Consider the following 25120-nt stretch of genomic DNA (forward strand, 5'->3'; position numbering starts at 1 on the left):
CTTTTTCCGCATTATGGTCTAACAAGTCTGAAAGCAACCATCATGTCCTTTTAGAATTGACACTTTCTGGTAATTTTTCAAAGGAACAGCATCAAACACGGAGTAACAGAGGGATGCCACTTTCCTACTTTTAGAATCCATTTTTCTGTTAATGATATCTAAGGTCACATTAGCTATTTTGACAGCTGTGTTTTTTTGTTACTAACTTCATTGGTACCCATAAATCCTGCTATTTGACTTACCATTCAGGCTTTCAAGATTCAAATAATACTTAAGTACCATTATGTGCTAGACATTGTGAAATATCAGGGACACAAGGAGATTAAGACATGGTCTCTCAGTTCTACTGAAGAGATTGATGTGTAAACCCATGGCTGCGGTCTACTATACTTCCGAGCACTCAAATAAATACCTGTTTCTTTCATCCATCATAACTCAGTGTCCTACTCCAGTTTCTTTTATTCACATTTTGCAAACGCTTTCTGTTTATTCACACAAGTAATAGATAAAAATGATGGGGAAGCAGAAATAAATGCAGGTCCTTGAGGCACATCACTAAAAAAAATAAAAAATAAAAAAATTTAAATTAAAATTAAAATTAAAAAAAAAAAAGTATGCATTGGAATACACTCGTGAGTCACCACTGTTTGGGATGTGTGTTCAAGAAGTGATGTATTCACCCGTCCATGTTATTGCATGCTTGCATTTCTGTTTTTCACAAGGTTACTATGAAATGCCCTGTGGAAGGCCAAATAGTCCTTGTCTCTGAACATTTTTTTTCTAATCTGCCCAGCTGTAAGTCCTGCCAAAAAGGAGATGAAGTTCCTCTGATAGGACTTTTTCAGGGAACCCATCCTGGTTTCGTGTGATCGCTGCTTCCTCGTACAAGGCAGGCAAACATCCATGCGGATCACAGAATTGGTCTGCTCACCACTGGTTAGAGTTTCCTGCCTACTGATACTCCTGTCCTTTCCTGCTTCCTAATTTTCTTTTAGCTTATAAGGTGCATTTCACATTTCCTGGTGGGATCTGAGAAGTCACTCACACCTTTTACTTTATATCCGGCTGCTTCCAGTCAACACAATTGTTTGGTAACTACCAAGAAATTCTCAGTCATTTATCACCAATCATCAATGACTTCCTATGCCAAAGATTAGTCATCTGAAAAATGTACCCCAACTTTCAAATAGGGACAAATCTAAGATTCTAGTAAATCACTTAAAAAAAAATCTCTTTCCTATATGTTATTTTAGGTTGGCTGGAGTAGTGGTCTGCCTAATAAATTTGAAATAATTAAGGATTAATTAATTAACACAATTATACATAAAATAATTCATGGCAGTAAGCTAATGGAAGACACTGAATTTATGTTAGAAGACAAAGAAGAAGAGCCTCTCATTCATTCAACATGTATTTGTTGAGCATCTCCCCTGTGCCGGGCACTGTATCTAGGAACACGTGTAGTCATCACTCTGCTCTGACAGTCTGGGGGCTGAGCAAGCTGTATTTGAAAGACGATATACAGAGGTTTTCCAAAGACAGAACATACAAGATAAAGACTTGGAAGAGGGAGTACACATGTGTGAGTCATTAGGAGACAGGTCGATGAAATTGAATAAAAGGAGAACAGAGGGAATAAGAGGAAATTAGTGAAATCCATAGTACAGAGCCTGGATCGTAGAGCTTGCCCTCAGCTGAGGAGCGGGAAGCCCTGAGGGGTAAAAATCAAATGCAACTTGGATACCAAGGGAATCAAGGAAGAAGACCACGTCGCTCAAACTTCGCTGCATTCACATTTTTGTGACAAGCACTTGCTAAGCCTTGCCATTCCCGCTTCCCTCCTCACAGCAAGCTTGTAGGAGACGTTCTGTTTTTATCCCCATTTTACAGATGCAGACGTTAAGCCATACTTCTCAGGCCGCAGAACGAGAAGGTATCTGAGCAAGGATTCAAATGCAGGCAAAGTGATTCCTGACTGAATTTGTCAAAAAGAACCTGGGGCCTCAGAACAACTATCGGGGAGTGATGCTTAGATCCCGAGAGCAGTCTGCATATGGAATTACTTGCCGTTTTGTTTAGATACTAGTCACATCGAATACTTCACTTATTTGCTACATTTTCTGCTGATCTTCCAAAGACCTAAGTGCCCCAGACCTCGACCTGCCTCTTCATGGTGCTTTGCCATTTTCCTCCACCTCATCTCCCCTCATCCGTCATGAGCTAGTCATGCCGGGCTCTTTTGAGACCTCAGTTAGTACTTTCCCCGACTCAGCCTTCAAAGGTTTGCCCATCTCTACCTCCGCAGGCCCAGACTTCAAACACCTGGGGCACTTCTCTGGTCCCCCAGGCCGGAGCTGGTTTTACGAGCACGGGACCAGTGTAGGTTTACAGGGCCTCTCGCACAGCAGGGCCCTCTGCCCTGGGTGTAATGCTCTGTAACCACCATCGTGCAATCCTAAAAACTGCATCTGTGTGTTTTAAATAGAGTCCAATAGGGCAATGGGGGGTTGTGCCTGGAGCTTTGAGATTTGATTTGCTTACGGTTCTGCCTCCCTGGTTCTCCGGGGCCTGCTCAGCTTCCCCATCCCTGTCCCAGCCCAGTGACTTCTTTCTGTCCTCATCCTCACCTACCAAATGGCCTGGGCCAGCCTGGGCACCTCTGAGACTCTGCAAGGGTACATCAGTATGCTCAAGGGAGTATGACACGAGTGAGTAAATGGAATCTCGACCATGGCAGGTTGAGAGATACCAGCGAGTAAGAAAGGAAAAAAGTTGTTTACTCCTTTTGCACAGGATCTCTCCCATTTTAACTTTTCATCGAATTCTGCAAATTATGTAGTGATGCTTTCTGCAAGGGTTTCAGGTGCAGCGGCCCCCCAGGTATCACCAGGGCAACATCTGTCCCTTCAAAAGAGGGTCGCCACTCCAGTTCTATCAAATCCTTCCCACAAAGGGATTTGAAACTAAAATTGCCCCATCTTCCGATTCTTCAAGCAAATCTGAATCTTTATATGAAACATCCAAATTCTTTAAAGGTCAATAATGGATTTTTTAAAATTGTTAAGCTATGAGGAAGGCCAAATAAAATATCTTTGAGGGCCAAAAAGGCTGACCCATGGGCCACTACTTTGTAGCCTCTAAGGTTCTGATTTATTGTAATTCTGTTTTAAATGTTATCTCCTCTACTAGACTTGGCTCTGTGAGGAAATATGCCAAGTGTTTGAGATTTGCTCTTGAATCTCCAGAACCTAACATAATTCTTGGCAAGTAATAGAGGCCAGTATGATGAAATGAAAGTCTAGTCACCTTATCTACAATTGCTACCTGACTAGAAATGCTTAGGTAGTTATTTTTGATATTATTGAGTATCTTCAGCATAGTGCATGTTTATGCATACATACTATGATCAAAACTTATACTCCACATTAGACAATTATTTCAGTGGTTTTATGATATGAAGCATGTCTTTGGTAAAGTGCAAAGATGCAAGAACAAAGAATCCTTTTCATCAAAGCGCTTAAGTATTAATATTCCTGAATGTCATGAATTTCTACACATAGAGGTTTAGAATTACATTGGAAAAGAAACATCAATGAATCAGGCTTTTAAAAACTCGTAAGTCAACAGGTTAAAAAAAAAAACGGCTTTTAAAGTACACTTTTATTCTAAAAAAAGTGAAAAATAATCACAAGATACCACAGATATTTTTATTATAAACTTAGAACTTCAATTATAATTGTACATTATGAAATTTTCAAGTATCCTATCAGAAAACTATGGCTTCCCTTGAAAATTTTGTAGTGAATTATGATGTAACAAAACAACACTTGACCCAGAGCCAAGATTCTTGGCAAGTCCTCAATTTACTTATTTGACTGTATTACCTTTAACGGATCACTTAGATCCTCTGGACCTTACTTTATGGGAAAATAAAGTTCATCTGAAAATTTTGAAGGTCTCTTCCAGTTCTGATGTTTTATGATAAAAAAAAAAGTACCACATTATTTAAAGTGATTTTTTTTCTATCAGTCATCCAACATATTGTAATTGAGGACCTACTATGTGACAAACGTTATTCTAGACACCAACGATACAAAAATGAACAAAACAGGCAAAATACCTGCCTTCCTGAAGTTCATATTCTTGTACCAGAAAGACATTAAAACAGGAAAAAAGGGAATTACACAGTATATTAATGGTAGCAAATAATGTGAAAAAAATATAGAGAGCAAAGTAGGAGGATTTTGGAATATTGTTGGAGGGCGGGAATGGAAGTTTAATTCATTAGCCTTAATTCATCGCCTTCATCGAGAGGTTGATGTTAGAACAAAGACAAAGGAGGAAAAGATGGAAGCCATGTGGACATCTGGGGGAAGGATATATTGGGCACGGAAAACAGTGCTAAAGCCTTGAGACAATAACGCCCCCGTCATGATCAGTAAACAGCAAAAATGCCAAGTTGGTTTGAATAGAGAAGGCAAAGAGAAGAGAAGTAGAAGATGAATTTATACAGGTAACTTGGAGAAAGGGTCATGTAGGACCTTTGTATTGACTTTGGCTTTTCCCGAGAGAAAAATAAGAGCAAACAGAGGGTTTTAAGCAGAGGATTAACCTAATAGGACATAGATTTTTAACACCTAGGCTATTATATTGATATTAAACGATAGATGGGAAAGGCAGAGGCAGGTATAGACCAGCTAGAAAGTTAACATAATTATCTAGGTGAGACGTGATGGTGGCTTGGACTACCGAGAAGAAGGTGGCCATGGAGGTGATGAAAAGCGTTTGGACTCTGTCCCTACTTTGAATGTAGTGCCAACAGGCTTTTCTGATGGTTTGGATGAAAGAATGAGAAAAAAAAAAAAAAGGAAGAATTAAGAATGAGTCAACATTTTTGGCATGAGCTGCTGGAGAGATAGGGTGGTCATGTCCTGGTTGATGAATACTGGGTAGCACAGGGTTTGTGGTGAATAGAAGCTGATTTGGGACATGCCAAGTTTACACGGAAATATCAAGTATGCATTTAGACATAGACTCTGGGATCCAAGAGAGAGGTTTAGTTTAAAGAGATAAATTTTGATAAAGAGTACATTTATCACGAGGAGCACTGGGTAATGTAGAGAATTATTAAATCACTGCATCGTGCACCTGAAACTAATATAATACTGTATGTTAACTACACCGGAATTAAAGTTAAAAACTTAATAAAAAGATTGAGTTGGAAATTGTCAACATATACATAGGACCGTGAAACTGTACTAATAAAATAAAAACTGTGAAACTGAACAACGTCAACGAAGGATTGGCTGTTCAGAGAAGCAGAAGTTACCATACAGATTACAAGCGGGGGATGTCCCGATGTTAGTAGATCAAAAGGGATGGAAGAAGCAGCAGCAGAGTTGGGTAGGGAATGGCCAGTAAGAGAAGAGGATACCAGAGAAGTATGATACCCTGAAATCCAGGAGAATTGGGGGAGAAGTGGGGAGAAGTGTTCCAGGGGGAGTGACCGGCATGGCAAATGCTGCGGAAAGCTCAAGTGGGATCTATCGGTGTAGAAGTCACTGGTGACGTTGGCGAGAATTCCCTGGAGTGAAGAGGGACAAAACCCAGGTGGAGTGGTCAAGAGGCAGAGAAAGAAGAAGAACCACCAGAAACAGCAGGTGTAGACAAGGCTTCTGAGGAGTGTCACCGTGAAAGGAAGCAGAGGAATAGGGTGGAAGCTGTAGAGGGAAAGAGGGTCAGGACAGGTTGTTTCTAAAGCTGGGAGGGTAGCGGCGTGTCTGTGTGCCAACGGGAATGCCGGCAACAAAGGAAATACCCATAATGTGGGAGGAAGGGGAGGGAATTGCTTGAGTGATACTTGGGAGGAGGTGAGAGGAGAGGAGACCTTGTGTCCGGAGAGAGGAGCTGGTCTTAGCTGGAGGTCGCACAGCTCATCTTCGGCCCTAGGACAGGAGGAGGAGGAGGAGGTGAGCGACCCATGTTACCAGGTGGGCAGACATCGGATGACGTAGAAAAATCACTTCCTTATTGTAGTAATTAAGATAGAAGCTAACATTGGGGTGGGGGGGATTGCTTAATATGTGCCGGAAACTTTTAAAAATATTGCCTGTATCATTTAATTCTTGGAACACTTGTAACATAGTTAACGGATGAAGAAGTAGAAAGTCCAAGACATCGGATGACATAGAAAAATCACTTCCTTATTGTAGTAATTGTTTAAGATAGAAGCTAACATGGGGGGGCGGTGCTTAATATGTGCCGGAAACTTTTATTTTTATTTTTTTGTGTGTGTGCTGGAAACTTTTAAAAATATTGCCTGTATTATTTAATTTTTGCACTCATAACATAGTTAACGGATGAAGAAGTAGAAAGTCCAATGACTTGTGCGCTGTCAGGCCCGGGCCAGTGGCGCAGCCTGGCCTCCTCCCAGCCTGGTGGTCTGAGCCGGGAGCCTGCTCTCCTAACCACTGCGCTGCCCTGCTTCTGTCCTTTCCAGGAGAAAGCATCACTAATCTTACTCTGCACGGATCATTTTTTTTTGCTGTCACCCTTTTAACAAAATGCTAACTTTTATTAGACACTAATTAGGGATATTATGAGATAACGTTACAAAAATCAATCCCTTAGAAATCTCTTCATGGTTTATTATTGGGATCGTACCTCAGGGCAGAAATTAAGAATTGCCACGTATTGATAAATTACACTTGAAAAATTGCTTGGCTTTATCATAAATCTGGTGATGCTCACACCCACAATGAAACGGAGATAGAGGAAAAAACGGGAAAAAAAAAAAAAGGATGCATATCTCCTCCCGTGTAGGAACGTTGAGGCATATGGATGGAAGGGCCTGAGCGATAGTCCCGCTTACGAGGTATTTGGTCGACTTGCCTACTTTCTTAGCACTTACATCCATTTACGTGAGGCTTTGTTGCATTTGGAGAGTATTGAAGACAATGGGGCACTATATCCCAGCGGCCTTGAGGTTTGCTAGAAACTCAAAAAAAAAAAAGAAAAAAAGAGAACTGGACTCGGCTTGTTCACTTCCCTTCTCTGGATGCCTGTGCTCTAACCAGGCTTGAGTCCACTCCACATCCGCTCCTGTCTCCTCTCAGTCCTAGAGGCTGCACAAAATTTAAGTGACAGGAGCTCAAGGATGCAGATGCATTGGTGGGTTCAGGTCACCCAGTGATCTCTGTCCCACGCAGCCCTTAAATGCCCGCACGTTTGTGGGCCAGAGTCCTGAGGCCACAGCTTTTTTTTTTTTTTTTTTTTTAAGGCCAAAAGACAAAATACGCCCAATGGATATGCATGGGTGACTCCCCCAGGCTCATCATAACCCCCAATTCGAAACTTAGGTGCGACAACAAACGCAGAGCTTGTTGGATGAATGGATTTAGTTCCTGGAAACCGTCTTAGCAGAATTTGCTGAAGGCTTTCAACTTCGTGCTACAAAATGAGAAGTTTAACCGGAACACTGGTTGACGCGTTTCCTTTGCTATCTCTCTAAGAGCGGGATCGGAAAGTTTTAGGGCTCCGTGTTCTCGGGCTGGCAGGGTTTAAACAAACCAGGTTCCCTTGACACAAGAGAAGGTTGCCTCTGTGCTTCTAGCCGCCTGCTTGGAGTTGAGCAGTACCCAATGTCTAACGCAGCCGCAAGGGGCCAAGAGCAGCCCCTTACCCTGCACCGTAGCTCGGTGGGCGCTCCGATGATCACATCTTAAGAGTCGTGTCTGTCCTTTGCGTGAGCACCCCTGGGGCCTTAGGACTTCTCCGAGGCTCACCCTGCCGTCTGTACGACTCTCCCTGCACGGTCACCATTAGCCCTGTTTCCATTTGGCCTACCAGATACCCGTTATTTCTGGATTTGACCTTGCCTCTCAGCTTTTGGCTCTCTGCTCACGCAGAGTCAGTACCTTCTTCCCTCCCTACCCCTACTCACCTCTTTCCCTCTCCCTGCCATGACGACGGCCCACTACGTTTTTTTATTATTATTATTATTATTATTATTATTATTATTATTATTGTTTTCCCCCCTTTAGCTTCAGGCTCAACATTATTTCCACTGTGCTCCTGCCTTATCCAAGTGCGACCCCAATGTCAGCCCCCCGCCTCCTCCCTTCCAGTCCCTCAACGGCACCCTTCGCTCAGTTTATGGAATCTGTCTGTGGGACTTGACATCATCCAACCAGGGACCCCTCTCAGACTGTTCCTACAAAGCTTTGTTTTGTGGGTGTTCACTACCTGCCGGCCATGCAGCCTCCCTGAACCCCATCCACATGGGCCTGCGTGCAGATATTCAATACACAACACACCATGAATGACTACGATCTTCCCCGCGGAGATGAACTCTGTTGCCTCTAGACTCTTATTCCTTCTAAGCTCGTTTTGTCGTGGTCCCAATTTTGGTGGCACTTATCCGATTCCTTTAGGAGGATAAGTTTAGGTAGGTATTCCTTTAGGTAGGTATTGCCTTATAGCTCTTAAGTTTCCCTTCTATATTTTAAACCCCTTGAGAACAGGCTCCATGGGCGACAAGTCTGTGTCACCCATAGGACCTCGCTTCCCAAAGGTTCTCTCTGACCTGACAAATGACTGTGTTTCTCACAATGGCAGCGAAGAAGGGAGGGAAAATGATAAAAGGAAGACAGGCTAGCCTGTGTTAAATATAATACAGATCGACTTTTCGATTCCTGGGCCAGAGCCAAGAGATGCTAAAGATGGGCAAGGCCAGGGGGGCTCCAAGGGCGTTCTGAGCGGAGAGGAACATACTAGGCAGCCGGACCTCAGTGGGCACTTTTCTTTCCTTGATTATTCATCTATTACCTGATTAGCCTACATGCTGGGGGGGGCAGATACTGGGGGGCCCCGTGTGGGCAGGTGTCCAGGATCTGTGACCAAGGTGGGCCACCTGGATTATACTCCTGCAAAGGACTTCAGCTGTGAACTGCCCAGAGAGGAAGCCTCCTCACTGACCCCCAAGTCACGACATCCACATTGCAGGATCGCGCCGGCACGACGGGGCCCGCCCTCGGAGGGGACCCTGGCAGCTGTGTGCGGGTGACGGAGGACGCAGCTCCATCAGGCAACCAGGACTCGGAGCAGAGAGGGCAAAGCCTGCCACACCAGCCTAGAGGGGGCACCGGAGGCCCTGTCGCCGCGTCGGCCCAGATCTCAGGGGCTGGATCGTCGCCGTCTTGAGGCCGCCCGAGGGGTTCAGCTTCCCCTGGAGCATCTGCTTCGCGAGCCAACCCTACAAGCTGGGCCCACTTCTTCTCTCTCTGCAGAGTAACAGCCTGCACACCTTCAGCTTCCTTCCCTTCCGAGTCTCAAAGTCGTGATAACACAGAGAGCGGTGGCTGCGAGCTTGCGGGGAGCTCATTACCTTACAGGAGCCACAAAGCCCAAAGGCCTGAAAAGAAGCCGGTGCCGAGGGAAGGCAGGCTCTGTGCGCTGCTGTAGCCGCGGCCCTCGGCTTCTGCCGCCTCTCGGGGAGCCTGAGCGTCCTCGGGCCCGAGCTCCGGGTGGCCTGCGGGTGGTGGCAGTGGGGCCTCGGGGGACCCAGGAGCAAGAGGCGGGCTGGCTAGTGGGCTCTGCGTGGCGGCCTTGGGCGACTCCCCAGGCCCCTGACCCCCAGGCCGCTGACCCCTAGGCTGCTGACCCCCAGGCTGCCGACCCCAGGCTGCTGACCCCAGGCCGCCGACCCCAGGCCGCCGACCCCAGACTGCTGGCCCCAGGACATTGACCCCAATCCACCGACCCCAGGCTGCTGACCCCAGGCCCCTGACCCAGACTGATGACGCCAAGGCCGCTGACCCCCAGACCCCTAACCCCAGGCCACTGACCCCAGGCTAGGCCCTCGCCAAGCCCCAGGCCTTGCGCATTTCCCTGAGGAAGGGCCCTGCTTGTTGGAGTCGGGCTCGGGGGCTTCCAGCGACATCCCACAGAGACCCAGACTCATCCTCCTGCATCTTCCCCTGTCACTGGAGGGAGCCCAGAGCCGGGGCCCCGGCCGGGGGGCCGGGGGTGCACGCACGCCAAGCCCTGGGCCCGGGAGGGGCTGGTTCGGTGGCCGTGTGTGCGTGTGAGTGTGTGTGTGAGTGTGTGCGGGTGCGGGTGGTTTGTACAAAGAGTGAAAGTTGAAGTTAGAGGAGCTGAAGCGCGAGGCCCAGAGGGTAGGCCATGGCCTGTGACGGCCACCGCGGGCCCGGGGCTGCGGCTGTCCCTCTGGGAGAGAAGCCCGTGGCTTCCCGCCGCCGAGCCCGAGGCGCCCCTGCTCCGGCGCCTGCCCCCCGCCCGCCCGCCGGGTGCTACCCGGGACTGGCCCCCGGCCGAGGCGGACACGGCTCTGGGGAACGAGGCCCCGCGTGCTGTTAGCGTTGGGCCAGCCGCTCGTGCTCCGGGACCTCCGAGATCAGTGTGTCTAACAGGCTTCAGGTTTACTCTGTGCTTTCTTTTCGAGAGGTTTCCCTTGGGTACGTGAGAGTGAGCAGGGGGCCGGGGGCCGGGGGCCGGGGGGGCTTACATCGTGACCCCAGCCAGGGCGGATGCTGCCCGCAAGCCCGCCCGGCGCCCCAGCTCCACTCTGTTGAGACCACAAATCACACTCCCTCCTTGGCGACACGATGGCAGCTTCGAGTAGGGCTCAGCCGGTGACGTCGGCGTGAGGCTAGGCCCCGCAGTGGGCGAGGACGCTGTCCTGGTGCAGGTGAAGAACCCCAGAGCCATCCCGAACCTTACTGCCACCCGGGGTCCGGCAAGAGATGCAGGCGCGCCCTGAAGTCACCCCCTCCCAACCAGGAGGAGCCGCCAGCCCGGCGGCACCCAGCAAGGAGCGCCACCCACCGCCCCGCCTCTACTCCCGTTGCAGGGGCTCCAGCGGCAGCCGCTCCCCGCAGCCCCAAGCACGGAATCCGCGCATTCTGCAGTCTGTTGTCTGGAGATGCAGCCCTGGGTCGACTTATTGCCGCCTTTGTTTTCCGAGCAGATATGCGTGTGTGTCAGTGAACCAGCGTGTGTGGGGACGTCCGTATTGGGACGATGACAGTGGCGGAGAACGGGACCTAAAGACTCAAGTACGGCAAAACACAGGCATAAGGACTATCGCTTCTGGATGGCCTCCGACGCGCCGTCACGTGCCCTTTCACCTGTGCCAACGACGTAAAATTCAGGAGTTTCTCGATATTTGTTTAAAATGAACCGTTGTTCAGATTTTGACGTAGGCTGCCCACAAGTGAGTCCTTCGTTACGTGATTACGGATTCATTAGGCCTTCATCCCTTGCCCCTTTCGCTGGTGTTTACTCCCATTGCGTAACGCGTAATCCTACAATATCTTTAAATGATGACTCACAACGTTCCGAATGTATTTTGCATTAGAGCGTCGCATAAACGTTTACGTAAAATATTAAGAAGAAGCTCATCTTTTTATTAGGTTGTGGTCATTCATTACTCTTTCAACCATTTGGGTTTATTTCATTGGGTCCTATCACAACACAACGTAAAATTACGACGTGACGGTAGATACGGCGCAGGTGTGATCACGATTCTTTTTATCGTTCGCCATGACTCTTCCAAGGTCTTAGCTGGCTGTTGACCGTTTATATCATTCACGGTGAAGCCTACGCTTTTGTGCTGAGATCGGATCATTTCAAATACTGAATTAGGATTAATTTTTCAGCATACCTTCCTTTCTACTAAATTTCTTTGTCATACTACTATTAACCTATTTATATGTTAAGGGGTTGTCACACAGTCCAGAACGTATCTGACATTTATCCAGGTCTCGATTTCCAAAATAATAACTAAAATATAACTTGTGTCTGTATCATATGCCAACATCATAATTATGTACTTGAAGCGAGTTACGTATCCAGACGTACAAAAAACTCAAGACGGTTCCGGTTTTGTATCCTGATTTAGAGAAAACCTATGTGAATTGTCAAAAACTTGATTTTGTCATGTTTATTTATCTAGATCTTCAATCTCTTTTGTTATATTTATTGTAACTTTACTCATTCAATTGAAACTGATTGAATATCTGATATATATATATACATATATATGTATATATATATATTAGACTCTATGCTAGGTTCGGGGATTAAAAAATGAATTCCTTACTGTCCATAAGCTCCCTTTCTTGCAGAGCAAATAATGTGTGGATAGTTCTAGAACAGTAAGAAAAAGGAATCGTGGGCACAAAAGTAAGTAACCCAAACTTCAGTAAGTGAGCGTGGGTGTGGAGCCGCAGGCTTCCTGCAGGTGGAAGTCCTAAGCTGAGTGTGCAGAGAAGAGGAAGCGTGTCAGGAGGATACGTAGAGGGAGTGCGCTCCGGGGCTGGAGATGGGATTTGCAAACAGGCTGAGGTGAAAGCTCAGGACAGGTCTGGGGAAATCGCGTTCTGCAGTTCACCTGGGACTCAGGACTGCGAGTGAGGATGTTGTGGGAAGTGAGGCTGGACAAGGAGGCCGAGGTCAGATAATGGAGGCTGTTTTGTGCTTTGGGAGGACTTCATTCTGAACGCTTTCGTGTTTTTAAGATCTTTAAAGTAGGGCAGCGAGGGGGTGAATGATGGGACGGGATTCCGAGTGCTTAGGAAGCCCCCTCCGGGGACTCGGGGGACGCTGTTGAGAAAGGGTTCCCGTAGGCTGTGACTGCAAGGAAAGGGAGAGTAGTTGATCCAGAGGAGACCGAGAAGTGATGGAGGCAGAGGGCGAGGCGACTGTCTGGTGGCTTCTGCAAGAGTAGAACTGGCCCAGTGCTCCCCAAGTGGAGACCGTAGAGGAACCAGGAGACGTGGCCTCCACATGGAAGAGCCTGGCGGCACCGTCCACCAGGGCACAGGCGGCACGGACTGCGGGTGACGGGACGGAGAGGGGGAGTCCAGTGCGGTCACCCCGCAGTGCACCCCGCGGAGAGCCAGCGGGCGGCCGCAGGCCCCTGGAGTCGGGGGCGCTGCCCTCGGAGCCCTTCAGGTGCAACTGCTGCGAATCCTTGCTAGTAGGCACACCTTGATAGGAGTGGTAAATGGGCGCCGTCCCCCACGACGGGCATCTGTGCCCCTTCTGACCCCCCCTCCCTCCCCGCAGAGGACTGGTACGAGCAGTTGTGTCCCCTCATCTGTGCCCTCAAGGACTGCATGGGAGAAGTGGTGAACCGAGCCAAGCAGTCCCTGGCCTTCGTGCTCCTGCAGGAACTCGCGGCCGGCTTGCCCCAGTGCCTGATGCTCACCCTCAGGAGGGACGTCGTCTTCAGCCAAGCAGTAGGTGCCTCTTGTCGCGCGGCGCGGGGACCTTGTCGGGCGGCCAGGGAGGCCTTAAGTACGTGTTTGTGCAAACAGGTGGCCACGTCTCTGAACGTGTGTCCTGCTCATGGCGCAAGAGAAGGCCGCCCACCCCGTCACCACCGGGGTCGGCTCACAGCGCCCAGCGGAGGAACAGGGGTGGCTGCCGCACACCGACGTGGTGCCGGGGCCGGCCAAGAGCTGCCTTTGCAGTCTCCCATTCACTCGGCTCCCTCTAGAATCCCAGGACGGGGCCTCATAATGATCTCTCTTCGGTTTTGTTTATAAAATAAGTTTGTAGGGTAGTAATGCTTACGGGCAAGGTTTAGCAAGACCAAGCCTACGCCGTGACATGGAGCCGGCCTCCATCGCGACGGCTGTCCCAGTGATTGCTTGTGTCAGGCATACACTTGCTGGTGCACGTACAAAGAGTACAATAACATAGAACAAAATAAAGGGAATACTGGTCTTGTGAGTCCCATGAACCTATGGATATGCCTTTGTGAAAAGATAGTTTTACACCCACAGCCACAGCCGAGTCTTATAGACACGCACGCGGGGGAAAGGAGACTCTTTTCTAAAAAGGGATCTTTTAACCACACTGTCCGGGTCCCCCACTAGCTCATGGCTGTTTCACACACTTGAAAATTGTCATTAAATCTGTGATGCCAAAAAAAAAAAAAAAAAAAAATCTGTGATGCCAAAAAAATAAAAATAAATAGAAAAATAAATAAAATAAATAAATCTGTGATGCCTCAGAAATCTTAAATATTTTTCAATTAAAGTTTGCTGATCCCAATTTCTTCAACGACTTTCTTGGGGTTTTTTTTTCCTCCTTTTTTTTTTTTCTTTTTTTTTTTTTTGTAGCTTGCTGGATTGGTGTGTGGTTTTATCATCAAACTACACACGAGTTTGCATGACCCTGGCTTTCTGCAGCAGCTTCACACCGTGGGATTGGTGGTACAGTATGAAGGACTGCTGAGTACCTACAGTGAGTATTGCTTTAGTACCTGTTAACAGTCACCGTCTCACGCATCAGGATATTTGATCCACAGATTCTGTGGTTAACCATAAAAATGAGGAATAACCCTCAATGACATCAGGCATTACAGAAATAACGTGACTTTCAGTCCTTTGCATTCATTCACCTTGTAACTGTACTCTTACCCCGTTTTTTGAGGATGGAATTATAGATTATCTCATGGAGTAGGAGTAATGGAGCCCTGAGCAGCCATCTGGCTTTTTTAATATGAAAAGCCCTTTGCCAACATAGTTTCAATGACTAGATTTTTAAAGTCCCAACTCTGTATTGTCTAGAGCTGCGCTGTTTAATACAAAGCCTGGTGTGGCTGTTGAGCACTTGAAATGTGTCTAGTCCAAATCAACGTGTACTTAACATGCACACCAGATTTCTTTTTTTTAATTTATTTTTTATTGGTGTTCAATTTGCCAACATACAGCGTAACACCCAGCTCATCCCATCAAGTGCCCACCTCCCCTTCCACCACCCCTAGTTCGTTTCCCAGAGTTAGGGGTCTCTCATGTTCTGTCTCCCTTTCTGATATTTCCCACTCATTTTTCCTCCTTTCCCCTTTATTCCCTTTAACTATTGTTTATAATCCCCAAATGAATGAGACCATATCATGTTTTCCTTCTCCAATTTCACACCAGATTTCAAAGACGAGTAAAAACTTGTTTTATAGTAATAATTCATAATTTCACATTGATTTATAACTGAAATGATATTTGGGACATGCTGGGTTAGAGCGACATATATTATTAATTTTACCTTGATAAATTTTGCGCTTTTAAAAATATGGCCACCAGGAAATTTGAAATCATATATGTGGCCTGCGTTACATTTGTACTGGGTATTGTGGATCTACTTCTGTTTCTAGAAATTAAATATCAGTCCCGCCAGTGGAAAGAGAGCTGCATGATACTCCAGTTCATAAAGGAGTTAAAACTTCCCTGTAGACTTCCAGCAAGTGTGCCCATTCTTCTCTCCCCCAAAGGGTACTTGGGCTGCTGGAGTCCACTGAAATGGTTATTTCACTGCTGAAAGCCTTCAGCCTCCGAGGAGAAGTGTTTAGAGTATATTCACTGCATTCGGAAACTCATTCACTAAAGCGCTCGAACAAATCCCAGCAGGGAGGTATAGTACCAAGTGACATTTTCTTTAAATAGTGAGTTTGCAACAACGCACCTTTTCCGCATGTAGGTGATGAAATCGGGATGCTGGAGGACATGGCTGTTGGCATCTCAGATTTGAAGAAAGTTGCATTTAAAATCATCGAAGCCAAATCCAATGATGTCTTGCCAGTTATAACAGGAAGGCGGTAAGTGGTGCCCATTTCCAATGAGACCAAGCTTTGTTAGATATTTGTCTTAACTCTTGACAGAGGAGCCAAGGAGAATTAAGGTTTGGTTTGGACATTTTTCTTTTGTCTTTTTTCCTACTTAGTGAGAAATGAATGTAGGTGCCATAACAGGAAGATCTTGAAAAGCTTCTAGAAGGTTCACGAACGTGTGTAAATTTTGTGGTAGCGAAGTGAGCATAGTAAGGCTCCCCCCTGAAATAGGAGGAATTTAGAAGAACAGCAGGCATGAGAAGAACATTCCTCTCTTTCTTATTATCTAGTCCAAAGCTCCGGGTGTTTTTACTTTTGCTGGAATCATTTGGTTAATAGCGTCATAATTCTTAAAGTGACTTTATATTAAATTCTGTTAAAAGCAGCAACATTTTAGAAAAGATCTATTTCTGTGTCAGGGCCATATACCGCCGTTTTTCTTAATTATTTTTGACAATTCACTCACAGACTGAGATTTCTGAGAATGGTTTTAAATAAATAGCATCGAAGGTCAGCGAATGATGGGCAAAATATCAGAAATAATTAAGAAAAATGATGGCGTGTAAAATAGACCTCCAACAGAAGAATTATATTCCATGGTAAATCATTTCAGTCACAAGTCCACCAAATGGTGACCATTCTGGCACTAGCGCTTTTAAATGCTGCATGAGGATATCTGAAATTTGAAACATTCTTAGATCACAGCGAAAAAATATGAGCATGCGAAAGAGAAAGCCCTCCTCATGCTGGAGAGAGATGGAGAAAGAAGTAAGTTATTGTAAAAGTCCAAACTCACTTGCTTTCTTGTCTGTAGTCAACAGATGATCCTATATTTTGAATATTTTAGAACAAATATTCTATATTTTGCATGAAGGATGCTCAGGGACACATGATTGAATGAAAGGTGACCATTTCATATACATAAAGAAAAAAAAATATCCTCATGGAACTAAATATTTCATCTGTGCACTCATGCTTAATTTTCTGTGCATTGGAAGAAAGAAGAATAAATGTGCTCATACACACACCTGGAAAATAGTACCGTTCCGTATTACTGTGGGGATTATCAAAAGTGGGAACCTGGTATTTCTATCGCGATTGATAGGGGAAGTTTATCGGGCCATTTTGCATAGGCAGGGTACAGACGCTTTTCCTGAGGAGTCTGCAGGCTGGATCTGAGTTCAAAAGCTGTGAAGCAGATGTGAGTGGAACTCCTAGGATGGCAAAGTGAGCGGCTTAGCAAGTCCTGTCTCCAGGATTTGGAGCGACGTTGCAATTGGACACAATTGTCTAAAACAGCCACCTTGAGACTAAGGAGATAAGTCGACTGTGCACACGAACTTACAAGTACTTATTAATGAGAAAGCAGTGAACGTTGGCTCAGACGTTTGGTGTCTGCGGCACTCTTGCCCAGAGTCGCTCCCGTGGAACCCAGCTCCGTCAGCAGAGTTTTACGGGGGCAACGCAGGCTGAAGAGACCAGCAGGTTCACCACCAGAGGAAACGGACTGGATTTGGATTGGAAAGCAAAAAAAAAGCACACTCCTGAAAAGTTGCTGGAAACAGTAATGATTTAGACAACAATTTCCTTCACAGTAGCATCCAAAAGAATAATTACATCAGGCCAAATTTAACAAAGTACTCTAAGAATTGTACACAGAACACGCAAAATCGTGCTTAGAGAAATTAATAACATCTGATAAGCAGAAAGACAGTCCGTGTTCCCAGATTAGGATACTCAATATCGTTTAGATGGCAGTTCTCCACAAACCGATCTATAGATTCATGCAATTGCTGTCTAAATCCCAGTAGTCTTTTGTGCAGAAATTGGCAAGCTAAACCTAAAATCTGTATGGAAATGCAAAGGACCCAGAATTCCAAAAACAATTTTCTAAAAGGACAAAAGAAGACTTACGCTTTCTGATCTCAAAACTTAATATAAAACCACAATAATGAAGACCCAATAATGAAGTACTGGCATAAGCACACACATCTAGATCAATGGAACGGACTTTAGAGCCCAGATATAAACTACTATCTTTAGGGTCAATCGATTAGTGACAAAGGTGCCAAAGCCAATAGAGGTGCCATTCTCCAATAGAGAATGGAGAGTCTTTTCAAGGAAATGTTTCTGTGACGATTGGTTATCCATACGCAGGAAAAGTCATTTAGAACCTCAACTTACATCATACACAAAAAACCAACTCATGATGGATCACTGGTCTAAATGCAAGCTAAAACTATGAACCTCCTAGGAGAAAATATTTCTTTTTTTTTTTTTTTTTTTTTTTTTTGAGAAAATATTTCCAAGTTGGGTTAGGGAAAGAGTTCTTCGATAGGACCCAAAATTCTAGATTCATAAAATACACAATTTGATGGATAGAATTTAGTCAAAATCATAAACTTTGAAGGAGCAAAAATGTCATTAAGTAAATGAAAAGACAAGCCAGATTGGGAAAATACCTGCTAATCATACATCCTATAAAACACTTGCGTCCAAAAAGAATAATAAAATAAAATAAAATAAAATAAAATAAAATAAAATAAAATAAAATAGTAAAATAAAATAAAATAGTAAAGTAAAATAAAATAAAATAAAATAAAATAAAATAAAATAAAATAAAATAAAATAAAATAAAATACTTGTGTCCAGAATATATAAGGAAATCTGACAACTCAACAATTATAAGACAAAAAACCCAGCTTAAAATTGGGCAAAGATTTGATTATATATTTTGCCAGATAAGACCTATTATCAGGGGCTTATATCCATATGGAAACACAGTCAACATCATTAGTCATTAGGAGAATGCAAGTTAAAGCCACAAGTAGATACCACTTCACTCACAGTAGAAATCATCATAATCAGAAAGTCAGACAATCACAAGTGTTTGCAAGGATGTGGAAAACCCAGAACCCTCACGTTGCTGGGGGGCATGTCGCATGGTGCTGCCACTTTGGAAACAATTTGGCAGTTTCTTAACAAGTTAAACCTAAAAATTACTATATGACTCTTAGGTATGTACCTAAGAGAAAATGAACCCATATGTCCACAGAAGAACGAACGCATTATTCATAACAGTCCAGCTGCGAAGTATCCCAAGCAGCCATCAACTTGTGGGTACGTAAGCAAAACGTGGTGTATCTATGCAATAAGGTGCTGTACCCAGGAATAAAAGGGAACAGACTCCTGAAACATGCTGCTGTCTGATGACTTCAAAGTCATGAAGCTAAATGAAAAACGCCAGACACAGAGGACCACATACTCTGTGATCCCGTCTACATGAAATATGGAAAGCAGAAAAATCTGCAGATAGAACATAGAACAGTGGTTTCCCGGGGCTGGTAGCAGGCACACAGGCTTGAGAGATTTTTTTTTTAGGGTGATGCAAATGTTCTGAAACTGGATTATACTCAGGATTGCACAGCTCCATACATTTGCTAAAACTCAGAGTCATACATACTTAAAGTGGATGAGTTTATGTTGCTGATGATTTAACAGAGCTGACAAAAAGTCATCGTGACCCATTATATAATGCTTCACCTTCAGCTCGACCTTTACACGTGGGCGGACTCATGGATTCTTCTCGTAGTCTTGAAAGACTTGGAATAAATAAACATCAGCCCTCTGTGAGCCAGGCTTTTGTTAGGGGCGCTGAGAGCAGTTTCAAAAAGAAGGATAATGTGTCCATTCATGTGGGGGTAGCGCTAAGATCCCTGCCTGCTGGATTCACGGTATGTCCTGGTTCTCTTGTCCGAAGCCCAGGTAAGGAGCAAATCTCAGAGTCCGTTGTACCGCGTAGTACGCGTCAGGATTGTCATGCTAGAAAACTAAGAATATTTTCACAAAGAGCCTCACTAATTGTCCTGTGCTTCTTTTCCCAATACATATACTGCCATCCCGGCACTATATATAGCTCCAGAAACACATGGATTTTCATAAATTCTGAGCAAAACTCTCCACATTTCAATAGTCGGTTCACACTGCATCAGAAGATGTCAAGTTTAAAAATACACAAGCAGCTATTGTTGACCATGTTCTGTGAATCCTAATTTAAATTTTCAGCACTGAACATGAGGGGTAATTTTTACTGGAAATTTCCAATGGAAAAAAAGAAAAAAAAAAAGCTCTTGTTGCAAAAATGGTCAGGAACCCCCAAAGGCTGCATCTTAAGTAATGAAACCATTCCATTTCCATCACGCCGTCACCACCGGGGAGGCTCATCAGTAGCCACCACACTCAGGCCATGCTCAAAACTATCGTAAATGATTTGATTTGCTTCACTCGTTTCACTGTGTTGAAAAAATCCATCATTAAAGTACTTCTCTTATTCTTGAGACTGACTAGGTCTTAAAAATAATTAAGAAAATCACTGTTGAGTCTCATCTGCACGTGGCCCGGTATACGAATGAACTAGACGTCCTCCCTTTTCTAAAGGCGCTCAGAGTAATGGAGAAAAATTCTAAAAATGCAAATAGTTGTCCACGCCGGGTCACTTCAGAGTGAAGGGAAGGACAGGGCCATTGCGTGACTTAGTAGCGGAAAGGAGGCAGCAGCCGACAGCCGCAGCGGCTCTGTGTTCCAGCCGCGAGATGCTTCTTTCTGCCGACGCGGACATAGGGCGAGTGGAGTAAGCCCCGCGTCCCCTCTCTGTCCTCTGCTGTCCCCAGCGAGCACTACGTGGTGGAGGTGAAGCTGCCAGCGCGGATGTTTGAGGTGCTGCCCCCGCCGGTCAGGGAGGGCCAGCTGCTGCACGTGCACCCCGTGCTCTTCAACGTCGGAATCAACGAACAGCAGACGCTGGCGGACAGGTGAGCCGGGCCGGGGGGGGGGTGCCGCGTGGCCCGGGCCAGGTGTTAGGACCCTGCCCTGCGGGCTGCGGGCGGGGCTCAGAAGGGCTCGAGCTGGCCTCTCCCCTCGTGTCGTCCCACGTTGCTCCGCAGCAGACAAAACCCACGGTTCACGATTGCTGGCCCACCTCCGACGTAAGCGTGGCAAAGGGAAGAGGGGAGTGTGGACGCCAGGGCCGGATTGTCCACGTGCAGCGGCTCGTTCGTGTTTGCAGGTGCCGTGTGCGCGTCCCCTTGGAGGACTGTCCGCGTTCACGGGCGCCTCAACACTGTGACCTCAGCGAGTTGTGTCCGACTCCCTGGACCTAGAGCACAGTCCTTTATCCCCTTTTGTTTTGATTACTAAAGCAGTGGTTCTTTTTTTTTTTTAATAATAAATTTATTTTTTATTGGTGTTCAATTTGCCAACATAAAGCAGTGGTTCTTAGGAGACGTTAGCACATCACTTCGTAATTACCTGCCAGTCCAGCCGCACGTGTTTGTACATAGTCCCATGAGTTGCTGTCAAACACATTTATTTGAATGGAGGAATTACTTCTGTATCTTAAGTGGTTCACATGTAGACATTATTGAAAATGTGCATGAGACTTCAAGTTCGTAGAATACATTTTGAAAAGATTTTGGAGAAAGAAGCCGCCATCCTGCTGTGAGGCCTGGCTGGAGACGGTGCCCTGCAGGCAGGACTTTGGGAGAGGTTGATACTCTTCTATATTTAAAATGCTTTCTTAAAAATAATTTTTTTAAATGCTTTCTTGTCTGTAACTCACCCTCCCAATGTCTCCAGTTTAAAGGCACCGAGCAGGGCAGCCTGGGGGGCTCAGCGGTTTAGCGCCGCCTTCAGCCCAGGGCATGATCCCGGGGTCCCGGGATTGAGTCCTGTGTTGGGCTCGATGCATGGAGCCTGCTTCTCCCTCTGCCTGTGTCTCTGCCTCCCTCTCTCTCTCCCTCTCTCTCTCTCTCGAACAAATAAATAAAAAAATCTTCAAAAAAAAGGCACCTAGAATATTCTTTGCCATGACTTGCTAAGTGTGTCTTAATCTTGTACCAACGTCTTATACTAAATTAAAGACGCCACTACATTTATAGTCCTCTTGAATTTCAATGGTGATTAAAAAAAAAATCAATGGTGATCAAGGTGCCTGTCTTTATCTGTCCTCTTCCAATGATTTTGCCTTCTCTCCTGCTTATCCAAAAGATATTTCCTGGACAGCATAGGTTTTCATGATTCTTACTTGTCAGTCACAGAATTAGGTGGCAGCTCTGTATTTCAGGTTTAATTTCAAATCGCGTAGAAGCCATTAATCTCTTTTCTTATAGTATGCATAAATCAGAATATAATTTTGTTCACTGTGTTGTACAAGTTTTCCTGGGTAATTGAGCGCTTTTGCATGTCAGTACCTGAAGTCGGATTATATTTTAGTCGTCTATACACATGCGTCCCATAAGCAAGCCAAATGGTCGAGGTGAAGGATATTTATGGATGCAAATTATTCAATTTGGGGGGTGAAAACCCACAGCACTCTAAATTAATTGTCTCTTCTTTGATACAGTGGATTACAGAGTGTTTGGGGCTTGAATTAATAAGTTAAGGCCTGTGAGTATGGTCTTGAGAGAGATGCGAGAGTTCCCATTTACAGACTTGTCTAGGAAGAGTTAGCCGTGTAGTTACCGTTGTATTTTCAAACCCTCTATTTCAGCTCAGGTCTCGGTCTCAGGGTCATGACACTGAGCGCTGCATCAGATTTTCTTAAGATTTTCTCTCTACCTCTCCTTCTGCCCCTCTCCCTGCCTCACACTCTGTCTCTCTCTCTCAAGAAAAGATGGATAAATAGATAGATGAATGGATGAAATAGAAGATCCCTTCCCTTCCTTCTCTCTTATCTCTCTTGACTATTTGATATGGATATTTTTATATATATATTTTATATATGGATTTTATTTTATATTTTTATATTTTACATATGGATGTCCGTGTGTGTGTGTCCATGCACACACACACACATACACTTTTTTTCATATCTGGGAGTTATTATTTTTTTTATTATTTATGATAGTCACAGAGAGAGAGAGAGAGAGGCAGAGACACAGGCAGAGGGAGAAGCAGGCTCCATGCACCGGGAGCCCGATGTGGGACTCGATCCCGCGTCTCCAGGATCGCGCCCTGGGCCAAAGGCAGGCACCAAACCGCTGCGCCACCCAGGGATCCCATATCTGGGAGTTATAAAGACACATTAGACTTGAAAAGGAGACAAAATGGCAAAGTAGAGGAAAAACTCAAAGGAGAAGCTGGAAGGTCGGCACTCTGATACCGATCTGAGTCAATCACTTCCTTGCTCTTCTCTGAACCTTATTTCTCTGATTCTGAATTTTGAGCTTTACCAGGCAACCTCTATCTACAAGTTAGGTATGCTGTATAATCCAGCTGTAATATTTTACTCCCTATTTATCCATTGCCAAAATGTAGGCTTTGTGTATCCATTCTGAATTAAGCACGTACTGATGACTCTGGGTTACCGTAACAAAATGCCTCAGACTGGGTGGCTGAAACTGCAGAAATGTATACGCCATAACACCAGAGGCTGAGAATTCCAAGGTCAAGGTTCCCAGGCAATTTGGCTTCTGGTGAGAACTCTCTGACTTTCTCCCTGTGTGTTCACTTGACCTCCTTTTTGTGTACAAAGAGAGAGGTGAGCTCCCTGGTGTCTCTTCTTACAAGGACACACTAATCCTATTAGATGAGGGCCCCCACCCTCATGACCTCACTTAACTTCAATTACTTCCTTAGAGGCTCCATCTCCAAACACAACTACTGAGAGTTAGGGCTTCAAAATGTGATTTTTTGTGGGGGAGGACACGAACATTTAGTCCAAAACAATGATATTACCCCAGCAAGGTGATATTTTAAAAATACCATTTGATTATCATGTCTGAAAAAGTTAAGATTATATTTCAGAGTTCATAGAGAAACTCTCCAGTAGATTGTCCTGGGTCTGTATTCCTATTCTCCAAGTTTAACTCAATATAGATATTGAACATTGGCCTTGCACCTGTCACTGCCAAGCTGTGACACATAGAGAGCATGCAGTGTAACAAGATGGGTGGACGTGATCCCCGTCTTAAAAGAACTTACCATCCCATAAGGAAGCCATATTGGCATGTAATACGTTGCAGTTCAACTCATACAATAAGCAAAGATGTGGAAGGGGCAGGAATAATGGAGGAAAGAAGGTGATTCATGGATGGGAGAGGAATTCCTCAGAGAGGTGTCACGGAGTATGCGAACCTCTCACAAAGCCTGAAGGCTGAATTGATCAAGCAGACAAGGAAGAGAAGACGTTCTAGGTAGAGGGAGGATAGCGTGTGGAAAGTTCCAAAGGCATCTGTATGCCGCTGGTGAGGGGGAAGAGTGTAAGTAAATTCCCACAAGGGGTTTTGGAAACCTTTGTGGAGAAGGTAGACGCCAAACTAAGGAGATTAGGCTGTGTCTTTACAGGGAGAGAAGCAGCCGTGACGTGTGAGTGAGCTGATAGGAAGAACAGGCATCAGATTCACTTCTCCAGCTGCACGTGCAGCTCCTGGCACACAGTTGATGTCAAATAAATATTTGTTGAATGAATGAATGGTCTGACCATGACCATTCTATCCTGGTAAAGGATAGACCAGAGGGGACGAAACCGAAGGCGTAGTGCTTGGATATTTCGGAGGCTTTATATCCAGTCAAGAGTGGATATTATCAAGCGCCTAATAATGACGGTGTTACAGATAAAGAAGAAAAAAATTGCCAGGCATGTGAGAAGATCAATGAGTAGAGGATGGGGTGGAGAAAAGAGAGGAAATCCAGAAGGGTGCCTAGACTGTAACCTGAGTTAATGGCGAATATTGGAGACGTGTTTAATCCTAAACAAAAGGAGGAGGTGGATTCAGTTTGGGCTTATGTTGCCTTTGAAGTGGGGCTGGATAACCTACACTGATATCTGGAAATACAGATTTGGATGGAGATACCTGTTGGAAGCCATTTACATACCATCCTTTTCGACAGAGACAACTTGGCCATAAGCTTAAATCTGGGAAATGCTTAAAGAACACACAAGGTCAGTGATATACACAGAGTTTGTTGTTGAAGAGGCGCAAGAGCACTACTACAAAGGCTGTCCGCCTTCACGCTGTGGACAGAAAATAAATGTTGGGGGCATCTGGGTGGCTCAATTGCTTAAGCATCCCGCTCTTGATTTCAGCTCAGGTCATGACCTTGGGGTCGTGAGATCAAACCCCACCTTGGGCTCAGTGCCAGGCCTGGCACCTGCTTGAGAGTCTCTGTCTCCATCGCCCTCTGCCCTCCCCTGCCTGTCTGTCTCTCTCCTTCTCCCTCCACCCTCTGGAGGCTGTAGGGTCTATGTGTGCCTACAGCAGTTGGCAGTGTGTACAGTCTGCATGCAGCCAAGTGTCTAGTTTTAGTGTCCTGGACCCTCCCTCCAGCTGTCATGAGTGACGAGGAAGACTGGAGGCATGAAAAAGAAGAGGCAGGGTTTTTTACACTGCAGAAATACCACCCTGCAGAGGTAGGCAGGCTAACGTTAACTGCATACCAGTTACGCCCAAGCACAGGAGCCGGTGTTATAGATGTGCTTTTTCATCC

At 45.4% G+C, this 25120-nt stretch overlaps 1 protein-coding gene across 16 annotated transcripts in view; it reads left to right on the plus strand.

The window, feature by feature from the left end:
* Positions 1-25120, plus strand: part of INPP4B (inositol polyphosphate-4-phosphatase type II B) — a 711205-nt gene that overhangs the window by 617159 nt on the left and 68926 nt on the right. For 15 of the 16 annotated variants that reach the window (XM_077860913.1, XM_077860916.1, XM_077860927.1 and 12 more), the window contains 4 exons: positions 13090-13262; positions 14151-14274; positions 15505-15622; positions 20305-20445. In XM_077860913.1, coding sequence (XP_077717039.1) covers positions 13090-13262; positions 14151-14274; positions 15505-15622; positions 20305-20445 — 556 coding nt within the window. The remainder of the gene's footprint in view (positions 1-13089; positions 13263-14150; positions 14275-15504; positions 15623-20304; positions 20446-25120) is intronic. The other variant, XM_077860918.1, reaches the window with a different exon arrangement.

Source organism: Canis aureus, chromosome 20, assembly GCF_053574225.1.
Source record: "Canis aureus isolate CA01 chromosome 20, VMU_Caureus_v.1.0, whole genome shotgun sequence".
NCBI lineage: Eukaryota > Metazoa > Chordata > Mammalia > Carnivora > Canidae > Canis > Canis aureus.